This window comes from Hyla sarda, chromosome 8, assembly GCF_029499605.1.
Source record: "Hyla sarda isolate aHylSar1 chromosome 8, aHylSar1.hap1, whole genome shotgun sequence".
NCBI lineage: Eukaryota > Metazoa > Chordata > Amphibia > Anura > Hylidae > Hyla > Hyla sarda.
This window is the reverse complement of record NC_079196.1, coordinates 79,229,759-79,254,871: the sequence shown is the minus strand read 5'-3', so window position 1 is coordinate 79,254,871 and position 25,113 is coordinate 79,229,759. Positions and strand designations below refer to the sequence as shown.

General features: G+C 43.9%; 2 protein-coding genes across 8 annotated transcripts in view; one reads left to right on the top strand and one right to left on the bottom strand.

The window, feature by feature from the left end:
- Positions 1 to 513: 513 nt before the first annotated feature.
- TRUB2 (TruB pseudouridine synthase family member 2) lies at positions 514 to 25,010 on the bottom strand. Of its 4 annotated transcripts, none has more exons than XM_056536009.1 (9): positions 24,874 to 25,010; positions 17,584 to 17,717; positions 16,658 to 16,789; positions 16,496 to 16,570; positions 9,524 to 9,585; positions 9,323 to 9,404; positions 5,229 to 5,301; positions 4,431 to 4,567; positions 514 to 1,268 (listed from the first exon to the last, which is right to left on the bottom strand). In XM_056536009.1, exons 2-9 carry the CDS (start codon positions 17,699 to 17,701, stop codon positions 979 to 981), a joined length of 969 nt encoding a protein of 322 aa, XP_056391984.1. In that variant the 5' UTR covers positions 17,702 to 17,717; positions 24,874 to 25,010; the 3' UTR covers positions 514 to 978. The 4 variants fall into 4 exon arrangements, with proteins under 4 accessions (XP_056391984.1, XP_056391983.1, XP_056391982.1 ...); XM_056536008.1 differs by having other exon boundaries at positions 24,800 to 24,937; XM_056536007.1 differs by having other exon boundaries at positions 24,767 to 24,906.
- Positions 24,944 to 25,113, top strand: part of TRPM8 (transient receptor potential cation channel subfamily M member 8) — a 273,438-nt gene continuing 273,268 nt past the window's right edge. For all 4 annotated transcript variants that reach the window (XM_056535991.1, XM_056535992.1, XM_056535990.1 and 1 more), the window contains exon 1: positions 24,944 to 25,055. The gene's annotated coding sequence lies outside the window, so the exon portion shown is untranslated. The remainder of the gene's footprint in view (positions 25,056 to 25,113) is intronic.

The window sequence follows — 25,113 nt, the reverse complement described above, 5'->3', positions numbered from 1 at the left end:
GCAATAACAATTATTAAAGAGTAGCTCCCACCATCCTATATTTTTTTTTCTGTCCCTGCCTATTGCCCATCTATCCCTAACCACCTCCCTGCCTTTACATTTTTATTTTACTATATTAAAAATGCCTTTTTGTCTGCCTAGTAGTGTGCTCACTTACCAGGCAGACTTCCCCAGCAGGCACAACCTCACTAATGTCTGCTGGGGCCGACACTTCCGCCCTTAGCTCATCTATACAGGACATGATTGTTTTCCTAAACAGTGTACCTACAGCTGTGTCACCACCACAACTCCCAGCTTGCCCTGACATCTATTGGCTGTCAGGGCATGCTTGGAGTTGGAGTGGTGAAACAACTGGTGGCACCCTGTGTTGAAAACAATCTAAGCTGCCAATCATATATGTCAGGAGGCGGGGTCGGCGCGCGAGGCCAGGGAGCCAATGCGCGCAAGCACCAGCTTTCACAGCGCTCGCTCCCGCCGGTCTGATTGACAGGCAGGGAGCGAGCGCAGGCTGAATGATTTAGGACCAATTGCCCGGCCGGCATGGGTCTGAATTCAAGCGTGACGTCACGCCAGGCTGCAGCCGGCCACTAGGCGGGAGACCCCTAGTGGACGTTTTTCAAATGTAAAATAAACCATTTTAATAAAGAAAAAAGAAAAAAAATAAACTATAGAGATATATTGTAGTACATAAGTACTATAACATATCAAAAAAAATTGTGACAGTGCCCATTTAATGATAAAAATCAAAGAACATTTAAATATATTTAACTGAAGAGTTGCAGGAAATCAGGCTTGGGTTAAGCAATGGTTATAAAGGTTTGCTTCTTTACAAAATAGAACACTTAAAGTCTTCTAATGTGAATTATATTACACATAGTAAGGAGACAGCAAAGAACTCTAGGTATGAATAGTTGGCAAAATATGTGGTTGTTAACCAGAACAGCTCCTATGGGCATTACGAGTTATACCCAATGCATATCACTGTATGCTTCTCTCTTCAATCCCCAGTCCATCTTCTTTATCTTGGTTCTCCCAAATCAAACTTGCATTATCTTTGCATAATTCTGTAGCTATAGGTCTGCACTCTTTAATGGCATTGGTGATGCTGTTCAGATCCCAGTGTCCATGTGTCAAGGCACAGTCCAACGTGAATGGACCATCCCGTGTGCGGCGCACCTTAGTGCAGACTGCAGATGATCTAAGTTCTAAACCAATCTCGTGGATTAATTTGCGAAGATATTGCTGGGTCTCATGCATACACTGGATCTCTGAATAAAGAAAAAAAGAATATATATGTTTAATTTATATTGGTATTACCCATATATAGTGCAGTCAAAAAGACTTCAGACCCTTTCACTTTTTTTCCTGTTTTGTTAGGTTGCGGCCTTGTTGTGATAAAACCAAAAAATCATTCTGTACTTAATACCCTATAATGACAAAGTGAAAACAGAATGCTAGAAATCTGTGATAATTTATTAATAAGGAAAACTAAAATATTGCATGGACATAAGTATTCAGACCCTTTGGCAGAGATCACAGATACAGTTTTCTTGGGGATGATGCCACAAGGTTTGCACACCTGGATTTTGGGATTTTCTCCCTATTTTCACTGAAGAGCCTCTAAAGCTCTGCAAGGGAGGGGGACTGTCTGTGTGCTTAGTCATTGTTTTGTTGGAAGGTGAACCTTCAGCCCAGTCTGAGGTCCAGAACACTCTGGATCAGGGTTTAAGAATATCTCTGTACTTTGTTTCATTCAGCTTTCCCTCAACCCTGAACAGTCTCCATACCAGCTGCTGAACTCCCCACAACATGATGCTTCCACCAACATGCTTCACAGTAGGGATGGTATTGGGCAAGTGATGAGCAATGCCTGGTCTCCACCATGCATGGCACTTAGAATTGAGGCCTAAAAAGTTAGGTGCTTTTATGAGTCTTTTACGGAGCAGAGTCTTCTTTATGATAAACTCCAGAGTGTGGAGTACTGCAGTGATGGTTGACCTTCTGGACATTTCTCCCATCTGAACACATGATTTGGAGATCAGCCAGAGTGAGTAAGTATCCAGTCATCTCTCTTACGAAGGCGCTTCTCCTCCAAGAACAAAGTTTGGTGGGGTGGCCAGTTTCTGGCCCTGGTTGTTCAAAACTTCTTCCATTTAAGAATAATGGTGGCCACTGCGCTTTTGGGAACTTTCTGTGCAGCAGACTATTCCCCATATCTGTGCCTCCACGATCTACAGGCAATTATTTTTCCCTCATGGCTTGGTTTTTGCTCTGATATGCCTTGAGCTGTCAGACCTTATATATAGAGATGTGTCTTTCCAAATCCTGTCTAATCAACTGAATTTAGATGTACAAAGATGATTAAGAAAAATAGGCCAGCAGAGCTACATTTCATTCTAGTTTCAAAGCTAAGGGTCTGAATAACTATATCCATGCAAATTTAAGTTTTTCCTTTTTAATACATTTTCAAAAATGTTTAAAATTCAGTTTTCTTATTATAGGGTATTGAGTGCAGCATGATATGGAGACACGCAAATCTTATTTTAGCAAAAGACAGCAACATAATATGTGAAAAAGTGAAAGGGTCTTTGAAGACTTTCCAAATGCATTGTAAGAAATACTGTTCTTCCGCACTAAATTCTATCATTGTAATGATACCAAAAACATGCAATCATAATAAAGAACAAATTACTGTATTAAAGGGGTACTCCGTTCCCTTGCTTTCGGAGCTCCGCTCCCCAGCGTCCGGAAGTTATTGTTCCGAACGATGTGTGCGGGCTTCCGTGTTAGGAGCCGCCCCTGGTGAAGTCACGCCCACCCTCTCGTGACGTCACGCCCGCCCCCTCAACGAAATTCTATGGGAAGGGGGCGTGACGGCCAACACACATCGTTCGAAACAGTAACTTCCGGACGCTGGGGAGCGAAGCTCTGAAAGCAAGGGAACGGAGTACCCCTTTAAGCATTATTTTAGAGAAGAAAAAAATATTTTGACAATTAAGAGTAAAACTTTCTTTTATTCTTACATGAACTAAAATCAGGGGCAACACTAAGAACAATTGGGTAGATTTAGCGGAAGAGTTGAGTAGTTATAGCAACCAGATTCCAGCTTTAATTTTTTAGAGGTCTTTTAAAAAAATTATAAGACGCAATCTGATTGGTTGCCATGGGGAACTGCACCACTCTTCCTCTACACTGGTTATGATTAGAGATGAGCGAACTTACAGTAAATTCAATTCGTCACGAACTTCTCGGCTCGGCAGTTGATGACTTATCCTGCGTAAATTAGTTCAGCTTTCAGGTGCTCCGGCGGGCTGGAAAGGGTGAATACATTCCTAGGAAAGAGTCTCCTAGGACTGTATCCACCTTTTCCAGCCCACCGGAGAACCTGAAAGCTGAACTAATTTATGCAGGATAAGTCATCAACTGCCGAGCCGAGAAGTTCGTGACGAATCGAATTTACTGTAAGTTCGCTCATCTCTAGTTATGACAAATCTCCCCAATTAAAGTACTTTAAAGGTATTTCACAAGTGTCAAAACAAGTATGCGTACTGCTGTCTATATAAGGAAGATACAGTATATACTGCAGCCATGTACTATATAACACATGGGATCAGGGGGTCTTAAAAGGGGGTTATCCTAATACTAGAAAATTTGTATATGTTGCTGGGGCTGCAATAAGTATGAAAAAATAATGATTATTATTAAATATAAAAAAAATAGGCGGGCATTGAAAAGCATGACCAGCCTCCATTGCGCAGCAATCCTGCTCTGCATTTAAGGGGGGATAATATCCTCTAAACTACTGGACAAATTTATGTAAGTGACCTCTCATTCTAATCCTGTTAACCTGCACTATAACCCAGTGTATTGGTTATGTGTGTTTTTTTGTTTTTTTTTTTTGCAGTGAGTAGGTGGCTGCTCATGCATGATCACTTTATTACAGTCTATGACAAGTTCTTTTCTCTACAACGGTATAATAAAGGAAGATAATACATATGTAGCCAACTATCTGTTGCAAAAAGAGGACACTGGAGCCCTGCATTTTGTTTTTGTGGGAGCACTACAACCATTATACTTTTGTTACATTATACAGATGTGTGTCTATAGTCTGCTGCTCTTCTGTCTGCTTTACTTTACTGGTCTTTGTAATGACTATATGACCTGTGTACAATACATGTATGTAGGCAGTAAATCGTATAGCAGGAAAGCTGGGTACTGTACATAGAGAAGACATACAGAGGGCAACAAGTGGTAATCAGCAGGGTGCTAGAAGGCGCTGGTGTGGGAGACCAAGGTAGATGAGTTTTTTTTTTTTTTTTTTAACGTTACCCTTGCAAAATTGAAAACAAAAAATGATAGCCAAACATATAGCAAAAACATGGTGTGAAGTATAATTGTTGGCAACCACAAAAAAATAACCCTAATCTTACCTAATGTAAAGTTGGGTAGGGAAAAATCAATACACCTTACTCCAAGTATAAGAGGTGGGGATTTCACCATGGGCTTGAGACTGCCTTGTACCGCCATCTCATATGCCTCCTGACTCTTTAGGTCCACATGACTGTGCCTGGAATAGAACAGATAAGTGATTAAAAGGTTCTTCACACTTTTGATGACATGTATAAAGGCTGTGTTTTTTTTTTTTGCCACTCTGCAAACATGTCTTAATGAACCAGTAGTGGATTGCAGAAACAAATGTGAGGTGTAAGATTTAAAAAACAAAAAAACACACAAAAGTGTAGATTTTTTTTACATTCCGTAATAAGTAGCAATACAAGCTCAGACGAGCGGACAATTGTTTCAAATTAAAAGAACAAAATATCTAGAACATATTGGGTGTTCCCCTAGGCTGTTTGGGACCCTTGACCAGTTAGTCACTCCCTTCTCTGCACTGGTCACCTCCTCTAACCCCCGCCTTCCCCCCCAAGGGCACCAATATGCTTACAGAGGAAGATTATTTGCTCAGCATTACCACGTAAATGCCTAAGTTGTCAATCATGGCATCTAACTGATCCCAGGCTACTAGAGTGGGATCTTGGTTGTGTAATACACCCATCAACCACATGCCATTAGTATGGCAGTTTCCAGGAAAGACCAATTCACCATGACAGCACAGGACAGGACAAGAAGGGGTAATGTTGTACATGTGCATAAGAACACACATATTCCAACGCAAGAAACAACATGAAAATACGAAAATATAGTTTATGGTTTGCAAAGTCACATACATTAGCAATGCCTTTTGGTTAGCCCCTTGAATCATGGCCAAAACCTGTTCCAATCTTTCCCTTGTAATGTGTTCTGTTGGGGGAAAATGAAAAATAAACATATTAAAAACACTATTTACAATTAATTCACACGTCAAAGAAATATGACAGCCAGAGTATGATCTATGCCTTCTAGAGATCCATCACTAATAAATGTATTTTTAATGTGTACAGCTCAGATCATATCATGTTAAAATCATCTGGTAACAAAACAGGGGTTTTGATGTAAAACTATTTGACCAAAGATAAACCAATCAGGTAAAAATTTGCCTTATCGTGGACAGACAGGAGGACATGCGAATATGGGGAGAAAATGTATTTTACCCTATATAACGTGTTAATGCCAGTTACAGGTTACATTTAAAAGTGACAAACAACCTGTATAGGATGTCAAATTGTATAATAAAGCAACTTACTAATATAGTGTTATAATCCAAAGTTTCAGCTGAGGTTTCTTTCTGTAAGCTGTGGTGTCACGTCACAGCCTTAGAGCTCTGTCCCTTCTCCCACCTCCTTTTCACTCTTGTCAACATAGACCAAAGTTATGTGAAGGCAAGGGCTGTGTTTCATTAGCTTTGTGGCTGATTAGATAAGGCATCCGAGAGCCTGTTCTCAGCTGTCATTAGGGCTATGCCTCTCTTGCCCGATGACAGTTATAGACACTTCTGATAATGGGCTGACATTAGGGGAAGGAGAGACGGAGCGGCTATTTAACCTGTAACATGATGTCACAGCTTACAGAAAAAAAAAAAAAAAAACACAGCTGAAATGGGTGATCTGTTCACTTTGTATAATAAGCCCATGTTCACACGTCATAGTTTCCATGACAGATTCCGCATTGGAATCCGCCACGGATATTCCGCTGCAGCAAAGCCCAGTTGAATTCAACGGGATTCTGCTGCTCTGTGCACACAGGAATTTCCGTGCCAGATGTTTCCAGCAAGGAAATACCGATTTCCGTGTCCGCACAAAGAATGAACACGTTCATGCTTTGTGCGGAGACTGCTCAGAATGCATAGCCATCTATGAGGCGGCGCATTACTGTGCGGTCCTAGTGTCGGCGCCCGCACTCTCCGGAATTTCCGCACGAATATTCTTCGTGCTGACATTCTGTAGTGTGAACATAGTCTAACACTATATTAGTAAGTTGCTTTACTATACATTTACAGTCATGGCTGCAAATGTTGGCACCCCGTAAATGTTGGCACAGGAAAGGATTGCAGTAACACATGTTTTGCTATACACATGTTTATTCCCTTTGTGTGTATTGGAACTAAACCAAAAAAGGGAGGAAAAAAAGCTAATTGGACATAATGTCACATCAATCTCCAAAAATGGGCTGGACAAAATTATTGGCACCCTTTCAAAATTGTGGATTAATAAGATTGTTTCAAGCATGTGATGCTCCATTAAACTCACCTGGGGCCAGTAACAGGTGTGGGCCATATAAAAATCACACCTGAAAGCAGGTACAAAAGGAGAGAAGTTCCCTTAGTCTTTGCATTGTGTGTCTTTGTGTGCCACACTAAGCATGGACAACAGAAAGAGGAGAAGAGAACTGTCTGAGGACTTGAGAATCAAAATTATGGAAACATAAATCTAAAGGTTACAAGTCCATCTCCAGAGATCAAGATTTGCCTTTGTGCACAGTGCGCAACATTATCAAGAAGTTTGCAACCCATTACACTGTGGCTAATCTCCCTGTGCGTGAACGGGAGAGAAAAATTGATAAAAGGTGTAAACGGATGGAGGATAAGCAGCCCCAAACAAGTTTCAAAGATATTGAAGCTGTCCTGCAGGCTCAGCAAGCATCAGTTTCAGCACAAACTATCAGTCAACATTTAAATTAAATGAAACGCTATGGCAGGAGACCCAAGAGGACCCCAATGCTGAGACATAAAAGCAAGATCTCATTTTGCCAAAATGAACTTGAGTAATCCAAAATCCTTCTGGGAAAACGTCTTGTGGACAGATAAGACCAAGATAAAGCTTTTTGGTAAAGCACATCATTCTACTGTTTACCGAAATCGGAATGAGGCCTACAAAGAAAGGAACATAGTATCTACAGTGAAATATGGTGGAGGTTCAATGATGTTTGGGGGTTGTTTTGCTGCCTCTGGAACTAGGTGTCTTGAATGTGTGCAAGGCATCATGAAATCTGAGGATTACCAATGGATTTTGGTCATACTATACAGCCCACTGTCAGAAAGTTGGGTCTTCCAGCAGGACAATGACCCCAAACATACGTCAAAAAACACCCAGAAATGGATGGCAACAAAGCACTAGAGAGTTCTGAAGTGGCCAGCAATCTAAGTCCCAGATCTAAATCCCATTGAACACATGTTGAGAGATCTCAAAATTGCTGCTGGGAAAAGGCGCCTTCCAATAAGAGAGACCTGGAGCAGTTTGCAAAGGAAGAGTGGTCCAACATTCTGTCTGAGAGGTGTAAGAAGCTTATTGATGGTTATAAGAAGCGACTGATTTCAGTTATTTTTTTCCAAAGGGTGTGCAACCAAATATTAAGTTAAGGGTGCCAATAATTTTGTCCAGACCATTTTTGGAGTTTGGTGTGACATTATGTACAATTTACTTTGTTTCCTCCCCTTTTTGGTTTAGTTCCAATACACACAAAGGGAATAAACATGTGTATTGCAAAACACGTGTTACTGCAATCCTTTTCTGTGAGAAATACTTAATTCTCTTAAAAAATTTCAGGGGTGTCAACATTTACGGCCATGACTGTAGACACCGTATACAGGTTATTTCTATCACCAGAAAAACTCTTTAAGATTCCAGTCTTATTTGTGACTGACAGCCTTCCTTGTTTAGTAAGCATATAAAGATAGCTGTTATTGACAGAGTAAGACCGCCTACTGAACTAAGCCCAGAAAAAAAATCTTCCTACAAAACTATACATGCATCTACTCAGCTTATCCAGCTTTATCGCATAGTCAAAGGGGTTTTTCCATCTTTCAAAGATAAAAGAACACCCAGAGCAGTAGGTCACACATGTGTCACCACTGTAATCATTCTGTATAGGAGCTGCCAGAAACAGAGGAACACTGCAAACAACTGTGTCCGCAGCTTCCATAGAGAGTGAATGAAGCTGCAGCCATGTCCCAACCACCGCTCCATTCTAACCGGAGATTGAGGTCCCCGTTCTCAAGATTACAGGGGCCCCAGAAGTTGAACCCCCGGTGATCAACTAGTTAAAAGATGGGAAAACCTCTTTAAAGCAGCATTTTCATGTGACAGATTCCCTTTAATATGACCAGCTCAAAAAATATCATGTTAATCAAGATTTTAGTTTCAAACAGATCAGGTTTATTGACATAGCTTCAGAAAGAGCAGTAAGTCTGGGATGCAACCCAGCACAAATATAAGGAAAGTGTAGGGTAGAACATAAACCAAAAACAGAGCACTACAGATGAGCGAAGTTACCATGATTCGATTCGTCACAGACCTCACGGCTCGACAGTTGCTGACTTTATCCTGCATAAATTATTTCAGCTTTCAGGTGTTCCGGTGGGCTGGAGACTCTTTCCTAGGACTGTATCCACATTTTCCAGCCACCGGAGCACATGAAAGCTGAACTAATTCATGTAGGCTAAAGTCATCAACTGCCGAGCCGTGAGGTTCGTGACGAATCAAATCACTGTCATTTCGCTCATCTCTACAGAGCACACTGTGCTTGTAGGTAAACTATAGGCAAAAGTGGGTCTAGATAACCATTACACATCAAGGCAAATGGCACGGCAGCACAAGGAGAGAAAATACCTAAGGTTACTACATGGTCTACTACATTATTCCTCATAGCATTCAACTTGTCAATCAAGCTTAACCCCCTCATAAAACAGGAAAAATGATAATAAAGAATGCTTGGAAATCAAAGCCCCTGTGGGGGCTGGGCAGGCCTCACGTGACCTGTGCAGGACCAAGGCTATGTTGTAATGCTTGATAACACATGTACTCTACTGATGGCACCAGGATTTGTGGATCCTAGAACAACTAAACAACTGTTTGCTGCAGCTTAAATTAGTCTTACTGAGACTTACTGTAGGTGGTCTTCTCAATAACTTTTCCAACATCTGAAAAGTCATCTGTGGCTTTACCAAACATACCAGACACCGTATAGTCCTTTAAAATAAAACAGTGTTCATAATAAAATGCATTATAACACAATACTGCAAAAGGTAAAATAAATGTACTTCTAAAATCTGAAAATGACTACATACAAAAAATATACTTCATCATACCTTGGTATAATGTTTTTCATACATGTCAGTAAGAAGTTTGTTACCATTTCTGATCCCAAGCACTAAACAAAACACAAAAATACAACATCAGAACATTAAAAGGGTATTCCACGATTTTTTTTTATTTGACTATGCTACAGGGGCTGTAAAGTTAGTGTAGTTCATAATATAGTGCCTGTACCTGTGTGTGACGGTTTTCTCACAAATGTGATTATCGCCCCAATATATATTTTTACAAGTATACCAAATGACTGTGGTCTCGGATTTTTCCCACGATGCAATGCGGCCGAAACCTGACTCACTAGTCAGCTGATGACAGGGAGCCTGTCTGCTTCAATGAGTGGAGGCATCGCTTGGTGGCAGAGAGATCAATCTGTAACTAACAGCTGTAGGCACCCTGATTGAAAACCACAGGTCTTTTGAATGGATACAGCTCATTTATGTTTCAATTGGTGGGGTTGCTGATGTGTGCGAGGGAGAAAAATGGAATTATGGGATTTGTAGTAAAAAAAAATAAAATAAAATCAAACAGGAAATACCAGTTGACAAAAAGCTAGCCACAGTGTTATGGTAATCTCACAACACGCAGGAGGCAGATAGGGGCACTCCTTGTGTGCTCCAGCTGTTCGGGACGCCGTGATTTCACTGAGGCGGTCCCAAACAGCCGACTGAGCTAGCCAGGGGTAGTTTACTTTCACTTTAGACGTGGCGATCCACTTTGAACGTCGCATCTAAAGGGTTAATAGCACGCAGCACCGCGACACACGCTATTAGCCCCCACTCCCGGCCTCTAACGGACGAACCCGTTATAGAAATGGAGCAGACTCAGAGTGTACAGGTACGCCCTTGGTCCTTCCAGTACTTATTAGCAGTTGTATACTACAGAGGAAATTCTTTTCTTTTGGGATTTCTTTTCCGTCATGACCACAGTGCTCTCTGCTGACACCTCTGTCCATGTTCGGAACGGTCCAGAGCAGTAGAAAATCCCAATAGCAAACATATGCTGCTCTGGACAGTTCCTGACATGGACAGAGAGCATTGTGGTTGTGACAGAAAAGAAATCCCAAAAGAAAAGAATTTCCTTTGTAGTATACAGCCGCTAATAAGTACTAGAAGGATTAAGAATTTTTATTATAAGCAATTTACAAATCTGTTCAACTTTCTGACACCAGTTGATCACAAATAAATAAAATAAATAAAAGACAAATTTTTGCGGTTTTGTTTTTTCTCCTTTCCTTTTAAAATCCATAACTTCTTTTTTTTCCACCTACAGACCCATATCAGGGCTTGTTTTTGCGCAACCATTTATACTTTGTAATGGAACCTTACATTTTAACATTAAATGTACCACGAAACCAAAAAATTATTTGTAGGTGAAAATTTATAAGAAAACTGCAAATTGCTACTTTTAGGGGGTTTTACGCAGTGCACTTTATGGCTAAAATGACACATTGGCCCAGATTTATCAAAATGTGTGAGACAAAGTGGAGCGATTTTCCCACAGCAACCAATCACAGCACAGATTTCACTTTACCAGAGCTCGTTTCCTGAGCTGTGATTGGTTGCTGTGGGAAAATCACTCCACCACCTCTCACACATTTTGATAAATCTGGGCCATTATCTTTATTCTGTAGGTCAAGGCGATTAAATTGATACCCAATTTATATAGTTTTTCTATTATTGTACTATGTTAAAATGTTTTTCTTAAAAATTGGTATGTATAAAAAGCATATTTTTTTATTTTTTACATTTATGCAGTTTACCGTACGGGATCATAAACAATTATATTTTAATAGTTTGGACATTTACGCACACGGCGATTCCAAATATGTAAAATAAATACATTTCTTTGTTTAATGGGAAAATAAGGGTAATATTTTTTTATTAGTGGAGGGGGTTTTATATAACTTTAGAGTCTTTTTTTTTTTTTACACTTTTTACGACCCCATAGGGGACTTTTATATACAATCATTAGATTGCATTCACTGTATAATGCATAGCATCATACAGTATGATCAGCTATCCCAGGGACGTGGAAATCCTATGGCCCGACGCCCGGGACATGTAGTTCCGGGGCACCGGGCAGGTGAATTTTTCATAGATTTAGCCCTGTAACGGGCAAGCAGGGAAAGACCGACTTCCCCCTTATTTTTATTTAATGCTGGCGTGAGGCGCAGGAGCGGATGCAGACTTGCATGGGATGCAAGTCTGCACCTCACACCGGCACTCAGGGTATATGGAGGGGGCTGATTTCAGTATTTCAGTAGCTGGGGGCTGCTGCTCAGAGTCCCCCAACCCGATCCCCCCCCCCCGTATTTCTGTGGTACAGGCCTGTCTACTGAATTGTTGCTGGGAGTAGGTTTGCAGACGTGCACTGTGGAGGCACGCACAAGTCTGCTCTTAGCCCCTGAGGTGCCGGTGATGGGTGAGATTTTCAAACCTGTGAGATACTCGGACCGCTCGAGCAGGGAGGAGCGACATCACCAGCCGGCGGGTCCTTATTGTGGGTGAAAAGACTTCATGCGGCCTAGCTGCAAGCGGCTGAGCGCCGCTCCCGGCGCTATTGCACCGGGACTACATTTCTGATGTCCACTCATGGCCGGCTCAGGTGAGGAGGCCGAGCATGCAGACGGCGGATGGTGGCGGCGGGAAGGGTGGTTGTATATATATGGTGTGAGTGGATGTGTGATGTGTGTATGTAATGTATGATGTGGGGGGGGGGGGGCAGCGGCGGGTGTGTGTATGATATGTGCATATGTATGGTGTGATGTGTGTATGATGTCTGTATGAGTGATGTATGATGTGGGGGGCAGCAGCGGGTGTATGTATGATGTGTGCATATGTATGGTGTATATGTATGGTGTGATGTGTGTATGATGTCTATGCATTTGTGATGTGTGCATGTAATGTATGATGTGGGGGGGATGTGGCGGGTGTATGTATGATGTGTGCATATGTATGGTGTATATGTATGGTGTGATGTGTGTATGTGTATATATGATGTGTGTATGTGTGATGTGTGTATGTAATGTATGATGTGCGGGGGGGGGGGGGCAGCGGCGGGTGTGTATGTATGTATGATGTGTCTGTATGTATGATGTAATGTATGATATGGGGGCAGTGGCCAGTGTATGTATGATATGTGTATGTATGTTTTGCCCAAGGGCCCGTGTCACAAGGGGGGGGGGGGGCGCTGCTGCTGCCAGTTGTTCTATCTAATACTTTAATTTATTTTTATTGGCTTCTGGCCACCCGCACTAAATTGCACCCCCAGAATCCTCCCCTTCATACTCACCCACCGACCAAGAGCCCCATGGATGCACGCAAACATGCCCGAACCAAAACTACAACTTCCAGCATGTTACACCGTAACCTAAACTGTAGAACTATAAAGTGTAACATGCTGGGAGTTGTAGTTTTGGTTCAGGTCAGCTGCAAAGCCATAGGCTGCATCAGGGCATGCTGGGTGTTGTAGTTACTAACTGCAATTCCCAGTATTCCTTGACACAGCCTATGGCTCTGCAGCTGACCCGAACCAAAACTACAACTCCCAGCATGTCCTACAATAACCTTAACTGTACTACTATACAGTGGAACATGCTGCAACACCCACACAACCATAGGCTGTATCAGGGCATGCTTGGAGTTGTAGTTCTTTAGTAACTAAATGCAACTTCCAGCATTTTCTGACACATAAATTAGAGTAAATAAAATGCACCACATAAACTGGAGAAGCAGAACACCCCCCCAGTAATACAGTATTGTTCAGTGTTTTCCAATCAAAAGACTCCATATATAAGTCCCTATGAAGACTTAAAAATAGTGATTCAAATATTTTTAAATGTGCGTATATATGTGAATAAGCCCCTTTCCTAATAAAAGTTTCCAATTATAATAAATAAAAATAATGTACAAAAATAAACATAAGTGGTATCGCTGCATGTGGAAATGTCCAGGCTATTAAAATATGATGTTAATTAAACCGTACGGTGAATGGTGTAAATGTAAAAAATTGTCCCAAATTAATCATTTTTGGTCACTTCACATGAAAATTATTAATTTTTTTTGATCAAAAAGTCACCTCTAAACATAAATGGTTCCGATAAAAACTACAGATCATGGCACATAAGATTACCATCATACATCCCTGTATATGGAAAAATTGGAGATATAGGGGTCAGATTGGGGGGGGGGGGGGCTTGCCTCGGGCATAAAAGGAGCTAGCTACAGCTCTCCCACCGCTAATAGCCCGGCATGCTGCGATGGCCGTGGCCGGCTATTAAACCATTAGATCACCACTGTCTAAAAAGGATCTTATAACCGTCCCTGGTGGACTAGTGGGGTGGATCGTACTATTTTGGTTGAAATTATTTTATCTACCAGGACAAGTAGATTATGTTCCACTTTAGTCCCTTGGACAAGTAGTATTTTTTTTTTAATTTCCACACCCCCGGGCTATCCACTGATCTAGCCTGGCTAAGCCCAGGTAAGGGCACCCTCTTCCTCCATTTTAGCTAATGGAACCCCCGCGATCACGTAGCGGGGGTTCCGTAAGCTCCACTGAGCTATTGGCAAGTTTCATTCCCACTTTAGACGCCGTGATCGCCATTTATCACAGCGTTTAAAGGGTTAAATACCAGGCAGCAGCGGGATCGCCGCTGCCTGGCATAAGCAGTGATTATGTGGCTACTAATGGTAGCCGGCACTCACTGCTCTGAAGCGAGCGCAACTCCTGCTCTCGCTTCAAAACCACTTAAGGCATTGGGGCGTACAGGTACACCCTGCGTCCTTAAAGGGGTACTCCGCCCCTAGACATCTTATCCCCTAGCCAAAGGATAGGGGATAAGATGTCAGATCGCCGCGGTGCCGCTGCTGGGGAGCCCCGGGATCCCCGCTGCGGCACTGCACTATCATTACAGCACAGAGCGAGTTCGCTCTGTGCGTAATGACGGGCGATACAGGGGACGGAGCCGCGTGATGTCTTGGCTCCGCCCCTTGTGACATCACAGCCCGTCCCCTTAATGCAAGTCTATAGCAGGGAGTGTGACGACCGCCGCTCCCCCTCCCATAGACTTGTATTGAAAGGGGCGGGCTGTGACGTCACGAGGGCGGGGCCGTGATGTAACGATGCTCCGGCCCCTGTATTGCGCGTCATTACGTGCAGAGGGAACTTGCTCTGTGCTGTAATGATAGCGCAGTGCCGCAGCGGGGATCCCCCACAGCGGCACCGCGGCGATCTGACATCTTATCCCCTATCCTTTGGCTAGGGGATAAGATGTCTAGGGGCGGAGTACCCCTTTAAGTACCAGGGGAAAAGGGCATACCTGTATGCCTTTAGTCCTTAACGGGTTAATAATGTTCAATGTTATGCATGGTATGGTGGAATCATTAGCAGTAGCTATTAGGGGTGTGAATCGCCAAGAATTTGGCGATTCGATTCGAATCGCGATACCAGTGTGGCGATTCGATATATCCCGATACCGTCTAGGTGACGATACATCGCGATATATCCCGATACATCGCCCACCTGGGAGCATTCATAGATCCCAATAGATGCCGCTGTCAGCTTTGACAGCGGCGATCTAGTACTCCGGTGCTCACTTTTCTCATGTTATCCCGTCCGGGCTGCAAAATAAAATAAAACGCACTTTATCTTACCTGCCAACGAGCCCCCGGAGCTCCGGTACAAGTGTTCGGTACCCGGGCTGTATTCTTCTTACTTCCTGTTAGTCCGGCACGTCACATGGAGCTTCAGCCTATCACCAGCGGAGGCGGGACATCGCTGCAGCTGGTGATAGGCTGAAGCTCCATGTGACGTGCCGGACTAACAGGAAGTAAGAAGAATACAGCCCGGGGACCGAACACCTGTACCGGAGCTCCGGGGGCTCGTTGGCAGGTAAGATAAAGTGCGTTTTATTTTATTTTGCAGCCTGGATAGGATAAAATGAGAAAAGTGCGCATCGGATACTCCTTTAATAGCCAGCCGCGGCGATTGCCGCATGCTGGCTATAAGCGGCGGCCCCCGGCTACTGTAATCAGCCGGGGGTCGCATAGTACGGAGTGGGCACGAGTCGGAGCCCGCTCCATACACCCAGAGCAACGCCGTGTCAGATCCGGCCTGCCCGGCTCCACAAATGTGGAACTTTTATCTCCTGATGCCCAGGACATGACATGCTGTTCCAGGCGTCCGCAGATAAAAATTCCACATCCCTAAAAGAATCGATTCAAAAATATTTTGAATCGATTCTGTATCGGCAAATGAAAAAATCGCGATTATCGCGAGAATCGATTTTTTCTTACATCCCTAGTAGCTATCCTAGTGAATTCATGTTTACTATAGTATGTCATACACCTATTTTTTGTTTAATTTATGCAATTCATTTAGATATCCTAAGCCATTACCCTGCAGATCTGAGAATAATAAATATACTTTATGGGGAACATTTATCAAAATCTGTGTATATACCCTCACTACCAAATTTTTTACCCTAGATTCTTTATGTATATTTATATGATGCAATAAAGTGTATATGTATATTTTTACATACATTTTTGTTGTTGTATGCATACTTTTTTGATGTTTATGTTTGATATTTGTGCACTACAATCTTTATTTGCATATATATTGGCCCAGTTGTAGGAGTTAGGCTAGGTTCACACTACAGAATTTCCGCCTGAAATTCCGCTTTGAAATTGCAGGCAGAAATTCCGCTTGCTAAAATGTATAGTGTAGTGAATGGGTTTCCGTTCACAAATTTACACTTCGGAATTTGTGAAGCGGAATTTGTGAACGGAAAATTCTTCAGGCGTAAATACTATTGGAGACTGCAGTGTCCGCAAGGTCCTAGCACCGACTGATTCAGTCGGCGCTGGCCGCACTCGGAATCTCCGGGCAGAAATTTTCTGCCTGGAGATTCTGCAGTGTGAACCTAGAGACTCACAAGTGTGAACCTAGCCTTAGTAAAAACTCACCAAAGACTCCTGATGATTTTGTATCCAGCTTGTGCCCCACACCAATCTTCAGGTGAGTATAAGACGGTCCTTTAACTGTTAAGCCACAGAAACATGAGATTGATTATGATAAATAGCAATACCTCTAAAGAACAACAGACATTTTAAGAATTTGGTACTAACCCAATTTATGATCAGCCAGGGCAGGAACGGAGGTGACAACTTTGGTTAGCTCCCCCCCACAGCTGCTCCCATTTTTTTGTGGTAGGAAGAGGATCTTCTGCTGAGCTGGTGGTTGCTTGAGAGAGTTTAGCTCTACATGAATAAACTAAACATTACTTATTTGTATCAATTAGGATAAAACACAAGATTTAAACAGTACCTATAATGATCTTGTTAAATGTTATAATCCTCCCAGTTCACTGCCCCCATCATGATAAACCACCCCCTGCCTTTATTTTTATTATTTCTTAGTTTCCTATCTTGATATTGCTCTGTATTTTCTGCTCAGTCAGATTCACAGACTGGGAAGGAGCATTTTTCCAGAAGGAGTGACATTATCTGAAGCCATATAGGGGAGAACTTCCTCCCTCACTCTGCTACACACAGCCCAGAGCAGTTCAGTGTGTGAGATGAGCTCTGATTGGATAAGGCTGCACACACCACCCTCAGCATTTCCTGATTTTGGACTTCTGCCAGGCTAGCAGGTGTCCAAAGGCTGTGCAAAAGATGGGAGAAATGTGCTCTGGAAAAGTAGGGAGACACCTAGTGGCAGCTTTTTTAAACACAAATAAAACATAGAAAACTTCCTTTTTTTTTAAACAAAATATATTAGAAAGTCTTGGTATTTACCATAAGGAGTGCAATAGCAAAAAATTTAATGACAGTGCCCATTTGAATGTTAAGGCCATGTTCACACATGGTAAAGACGCACGTGGTCAATTTTTTCAGCCACTCTCAAAATGAGAATAAAAAACAATGTGTGAACATAGCCTAAATGCTAAATGTCAGCCATGTGATCACAGATCAGATTATTATCTGACGTGAACATTTCACAAAGCTAAATGTAATTATATCAACTATTTGGAACAATAACAAAGCAGAAATACCTTGTAATAGTTTAATCTCTACCGTGTCTCGTACAGATTTCCATTTAATTCCAGGGGGTTTATATATTACAAATATTCCATGTAACATACGAAATGCTGAAGAACTGGAGAGCGTCATGGTTGTACATCAATTACTAAAAAGAAAAAAAGAACATTATTTATATCTGTAACTATTGTCCAGAGAAGATCTGCTTGGGTACATGCCCTAGGTGCTGGGTGCCATTTTACTTGGCCAGAGTATTTAGACATAGGGCTAATATCTTAACCAAAAGTGAAAAAAAGCCTAGGTTCCATGTTCATTTTAATTATGAATTCCTTATTCTCAATATGCCCTGCTCTGCCCGCCCCTGTAATAAATATGGCAATGTCTTCACTCTCACATCACTAGGACGTGAGAGTCTGCCAGTGTGTGAGCACTCAAAACACAGCGCAGGGGGCGCTGCCTCGCAACACCCAGAAGACAGGAAAAGCGAAGCAACCGCATCTTCATTCTGCTTCACTCACACATTTTAGTATACAATATAACCAGGACATAGAGCCAGGTACACCCTGTATACATGATAATCTAGATACACAGCTCGGCTGACCCTGTAATACCTGATAACTAGGACACACAGCCCCATGGACCCTATATACATAATAGAACAAGGACATACAGTCCGGCAGACACTCTATACATGATAACCAAGACATACAGTCCGGCGGACACTCTATACATGATAACCAAGACATACAGTCCGGCGGACACTCTATACATGATAACCAAGACATACAGTCCGGCGGACACTCTATACATGATAACCAAGACATACAGTCCGGCGGTCCCTGTATACATGATAACAAGGATACACAGCTCGGCAGACCCTGTATCCATGATGATAAGGATACAAAGCCCAGTGGACCCTGTATACATGATAACAAGGACATACAACCCAGTGGACCCTCCTTACTTAATAATAAGGACATCCAGCCCGGTGGACCCTCTATACATGATAACAAGGACATACAGCCCGGTGGACCCTCTATACATGATAACAAGGACATACAACCCAGTTGACCCTTTATACATAATAACAAGGACATCCAGCCCGGTGGACCCTCTATACATGATAACAAGGACATACAGCCTGGTGGACCCTCTATACATGATAACAAGGACATACAACCCAGTTGACCCTTTATACATAATAACAAGGACATCCAGCCCGGTGGACCCTCTATACATGATAACAAGGAATACAGCCCGGTGGACCCTCTATACATGATAAGGACATACAGCCCGGTGGACCATGATAAGGACATACAGCCCAGTGGACCCTCTATCCATAATAATAATAATAAGCATATACAGCACGGAGGACCCTCTATACATGATAACAAGGAATACAGTTGGTGGACCCTCTATACATGATAACAAGGAATACAGCCCAGTGGACCCTCTATACATGATAAGGATATACAGCCCGGTGGTCCCTCTAGACATAACAATAAGGACATACAGCCCAGTGGACCTTCTATACATGATAAGGACATACAGCCCGGTGGACCCTCTATACATGATAAGGACATACAGCCCGGTGGTCTCTCTGTACATGATAAGGACATACAGCCCGGTGGACCCTCTATACATGATAAGGACATACAGCCCGGTGGACCCTCTATACATGATAAGGACATCCAGCCGGGTGGACCCTCTATACATGATAAGGACATACAGCCCGGTGGACCCTCTATACATAATAATAAGGACATACAGCCCAGTGGACCTTCTATCCATAATAATAATAAGGATATACAGCCCGGAGGACCCTCTATACATGATAACAAGGAATACAGCGCGGTGGACCCTCTATACATGATAACAAGGAATACAGCCCAGTGAACCCTCTATACATGATAAGGACATACAGCCCGGTGGACCCTCTATCCATAATAATAATAAGGATATACAGCCCAGAGGACCCTCTATACATGATATCAAGGAATACAGCTCGGTGGACCCTCTATACATAACAAGGAATACAGCCCGGTGGACCCTCTATCCATAATAATAATAAGGATATACAGCCCAGAGGACCCTCTATACATGATATCAAGGAATACAGCTCGGTGGACCCTCTATACATAACAAGGAATACAGCCCAGTGGACCCTCTATACATGATAAGGACATACAGCCCGGTGGACCCTCTATACATGATAAGGACATCCAGCCAGGTGGCCCCTCTATACATAATAACAAGGAATACAGCCAGGTGGACCCTCTATACATGATAAGGACATAAAGCCCGGTGGACCCTCTATACATGATAAGGACATACAGCCTGGTGGACCCTCTATACATGATAAGGACATACAGCCCGGTGGACCCTCTATACGTGATAAGGACATACAGCCCGGTGGACCCTCTATACATGATAAGGACATACAGCCCGGTGGACCATGATAAGGACATACAGCCCAGTGGACCCTCTATCCATAATAATAATAAGGATATACAGCACGGAGGACCCTCTATACATGATAACAAGGAATACAGTTGGTGGACCCTCTATACATGATAAGGACATACAGCCCGGTGGACCCTCTATACATGATAATGACATACAGCCCGGTGGTCCCTCTATAAATGATAAGGACATACAGCCCGGTGGTCCCTCTATACATGATAAGGACATACAGCCCGGTGGTCCCTCTATACATGATAAGGACATAAGGACATACAGCCCGGTGGACCCTCTATACATGATAAGGACATACAGCCCGGTGGTCCCTCTGTACATGATAAGGACATACAGCCCAGTGGACCCTCTATATATGATAAGGACATACAGCCCAGTGGACCCTCCTCTATACATGATAAGGACATACAGCCCGGTGGTCCCTCTATACATGATAAGGACATACAGCCCGGTGGTCCCTCTATACATGATAAGGGCATACAGCCCAGTGGACCCTCCTCTATACATGATAAGGACATACAGCCCGGTGGTCCCTCTATACATGATAAGGACATACAGCCCAGTGGACACTCTATACATGATAAGGACATACAGCCCAGTGGACCCTCCTCTATACATGATAAGGACATACAGCCCGGTGGTCCCTCTGTACATGATAAGGACATACAGCCCAGTGGACCCTCCTCTATTCATGATAAGGACATACAGCCCGGTGGACCCTCTATACATGATAAGGACATACAGTCCAGTGGACCCGCTATACATGATAAGGATATACAGTCCAGTGGACCCTCTATACATGATAAGGACATACAGCCCGGTGGTCCCTCTATACATAAGGACATACAGCCCGGTGGTCCCTCTATACATGATAAGGACATACAGCCCGGTGGTCCCTCTATACATGATAAGGACATACAGCCCGGTGGACCCTCTATACATGATAATGACATAGAGCCCGGTGGTCCCTCTATACATGATAATGACATACAGCCCGGTGGTCCCTCTATACATAAGGACATACAGCCCGGTGGTCCCTCTATACATGATAAGGACATACAGCCCGGTGGACCCTCTATACATGATAAGGACATACAGCCGGTGGACCCTCTATACATGATAAGGACATACAGCCCGGTGGTCCCTCTATACATGATAAGGACATACAGCCCGGTGGTCCCTCTGTACATGATAAGGACATACAGCCCAGTGGACCCTCTATATATAAGGACATACAGCCCGGTGGTCCCTCTATACATGATAAGGACATACAGCCCGGTGGTCCCTCTGTACATGATAAGGACATACAGCCCAGTGGACCCTCTATATATAAGGACATACAGCCCGGTGGTCCCTCTATACATGATAAGGACATACAGCCCGGTGGACCCTCTATACATGATAAGGACATACAGCCCGGTGGTCCCTTTATACATGATAAGGACATACAGCCCGGTGGACCCTCTATACATGATAAGGGCATACAGCCCAGTGGACCCTCTATACATGATAAGGACATAAGGACATACAGCCCGGTGGACCCTCTATACATGATAAGGACATACAGCCCGGTGGTCCCTCTGTACATGATAAGGACATACAGCCCAGTGGACCCTCTATATATAAGGACATACAGCCCGGTGGTCCCTCTATACATGATAAGGACATACAGCCCGGTGGACCCTCTATACATGATAAGGACATACAGCCCGGTGGTCCCTCTATACATGATAAGGACATACAGCCCGGTGGACCCTCTATACATGATAAGGGCATACAGCCCAGTGGACCCTCCTCTATACATGATAAGGACATACAGCCCGGTGGTCCCTCTATACATGATAAGGACATAAGGACATACAGCCCGGTGGTCCCTCTATACATGATAATGACATACAGCCCAGTGGACCCTCCTCTATACATGATAAGGACATACAGCCCGGTGGTCCCTCTGTACATGATAAGGACATACAGCCCAGTGGACCCTCCTCTATACATGATAAGGACATACAGCCCTACATGATAAGGACATACAGTCCGGTGGACCCGCTATACATGATAAGGATATACAGTCCAGTGGACCCTCTATACATGATAAGGACATACAGCCCGGTGGTCCCTCTATACATGATAAGGACATACAGCCCGGTGGTCCCTCTATACATGATAAGGACATACAGCCCGGTGGTCCCTCTATACATGATAAGGACATACAGCCCGGTGGACCCTCTATACATGATAATGACATACAGCCCGGTGGTCCCTCTATACATGATAATGACATACAGCCCGGTGGTCCCTCTATACATGATAAGGACATACAGCCCGGTGGTCCCTCTATACATGATAAGGACATACAGCCCGGTGGACCCTCTATACATGATAAGGACATACAGCCCGGTGGTCCCTCTATACATGATAAGGACATACAGCCCGGTGGACCCTCTATACATGATAAGGGCATACAGCCCAGTGGACCCTCCTCTATACATGATAAGGGCATACAGCCCGGTGGTCCCTCTATACATGATAAGGACATACAGCCCGGTGGTCCCTCTATACATGATAAGGACATACAGCCCGGTGGACCCTCTATACATGATAAGGACATACAGCCGGTGGACCCTCTATACATGATAAGGACATACAGCCCGGTGGTCCCTCTATACATGATAAGGACATACAGCCCGGTGGTCCCTCTATACATGATAAGGACATACAGCCCAGTGGTCCCTCTATACATGATAAGGACATACAGCCCAGTGGTCCCTCTATACATAATAAGGGCATACAGCCCGGTGGACCCTCTATACATGATAAGGACATACAGCCCGGTGGTCCCTCTATACATGATAAGGACATACAGCCCAGTGGTCCCTCTATACATAATAAGGGCATACAGCCGGTGGACCCTCTATACATGATAAGGACATACAGCCCGGTGGACCCTCTATACATGATAAGGACATACAGCCCAGTGGACCCTCTATACATGATAAGGACATACAGCCCGGTGGTCCCTCTATACATGATAAGGACATACAGCCCGGTGGTCCCTCTATACATGATAAGGACATACAGCCCGGTGGACCCTCTATACATGATAAGGGCATACAGCCCAGTGGACCCTCCTCTATACATGATAAGGACATACAGCCCGGTGGTCCCTCTATACATGATAAGGACATACAGCCCGGTGGACCCTCTATACATGATAAGGGCATACAGCCCAGTGGACCCTCCTCTATACATGATAAGGGCATACAGCCCGGTGGTCCCTCTATACATGATAAGGACATACAGCCCGGTGGTCCCTCTATACATGATAAGGACATACAGCCCGGTGGACCCTCTATACATGATAAGGACATACAGCCGGTGGACCCTCTATACATGATAAGGACATACAGCCCGGTGGTCCCTCTATACATGATAAGGACATACAGCCCGGTGGTCCCTCTATACATGATAAGGACATACAGCCCAGTGGTCCCTCTATACATGATAAGGACATACAGCCCAGTGGTCCCTCTATACATAATAAGGGCATACAGCCGGTGGACCCTCTATACATGATAAGGACATACAGCCCGGTGGTCCCTCTATACATGATAAGGACATACAGCCCAGTGGTCCCTCTATACATGATAAGGACATACAGCCCAGTGGTCCCTCTATACATAATAAGGGCATACAGCCGGTGGACCCTCTATACATGATAAGGACATACAGCCCGGTGGACCCTCTATACATGATAAGGACATACAGCCCAGTGGACCCTCTATACATGATAAGGACATACAGCCCGGTGGTCCCTCTATACATGATAAGGACATACAGCCCGGTGGTCCCTCTATACATGATAAGGACATACAGCCCGGTGGACCCTCTATACATGATAAGGACATACAGCCCAGTGGACCCTCCTCTATACATGATAAGGACATACAGCCCGGTGGTCCCTCTATACATGATAAGGACATAAGGACATACAGCCCGGTGGTCCCTCTATACATGATAAGGACATACAGCCCAGTGGTCCCTCTATACATGATAAGGACATACAGCCCAGTGGTCCCTCTATACATAATAAGGGCATACAGCCGGTGGACCCTCTATACATGATAAGGACATACAGCCCGGTGGACCCTCTATACATGATAAGGACATACAGCCCAGTGGACCCTCTATACATGATAAGGACATACAGCCCGGTGGTCCCTCTATACATGATAAGGACATACAGCCCGGTGGTCCCTCTATACATGATAAGGACATACAGCCCGGTGGACCCTCTATACATGATAAGGACATACAGCCCAGTGGACCCTCCTCTATACATGATAAGGACATACAGCCCGGTGGTCCCTCTATACATGATAAGGACATACAGCCCGGTGGTCCCTCTATACATGATAAGGACATACAGCCCAGTGGACCCTCCTCTATACATGATAAGGACATACAGCCCGGTGGTCCCTCTTTACATGATAAGGACATACAGCCTTGACTGTCAGGGCATGCTGGGAGCTGCATCACCTGTAAAGCCACAGCTTGGGGAACTCAGTCCTAGGACAGGAGCAGCATTTTTTTTTTCAAAAACAACTTTATTTAACAACTCGATTATGTACAATAGAGACATCCATCACGACGGCAGTTTTGGAATAGCTGAGTAGAAATAACTAGGGGAACAATGACATATCGAACAACCCTCTCACTTACAGCAAACATTCATCGCTATCCCCACGTCCCTACCAAAAACGTCACACTCGTAACCATGCCTCCCATGGCAGCCGCCATTAGCTTCCGCTCAGCGTCTGATTACATACGATGACATTGGTTCTTTTAGCTTCCGGTGTCACATAAAAATCCCGCCCACTCTCGTTAAACACGTGACTTCCTATAAAGTTCCACCAATCGCATAAGAAGGAAGAATCTCGCGATGCTTAGCGGAGGCGGAGCGGGCCGAGTCTCTAGAAGCAATTTCATTTTAAAGTGGGCGTGGCTTGAGGTAAGACAACATAGTAAGGGGTGTGGCCTTAACGTTTAAGTAACATGACGTAAGGGCA

Coding starts and splice junctions, on each gene's coding strand:
- TRUB2 (XM_056536009.1), bottom strand. CDS start 17,701: ATGACGCTCTCCAGTTCTTCAGCATTTCGTATGTTACATGGAATATTT. Junction 16,790..17,583: donor AGAGATTAAACTATTACAAG/GTATTTCTGCTT, acceptor TTATTCATGTAG/AGCTAAACTCTCTCAAGCAA. Junction 9,586..16,495: donor AAAATCATCAGGAGTCTTTG/GTGAGTTTTTAC, acceptor TGTTTTGTTTAG/TGCTTGGGATCAGAAATGGT.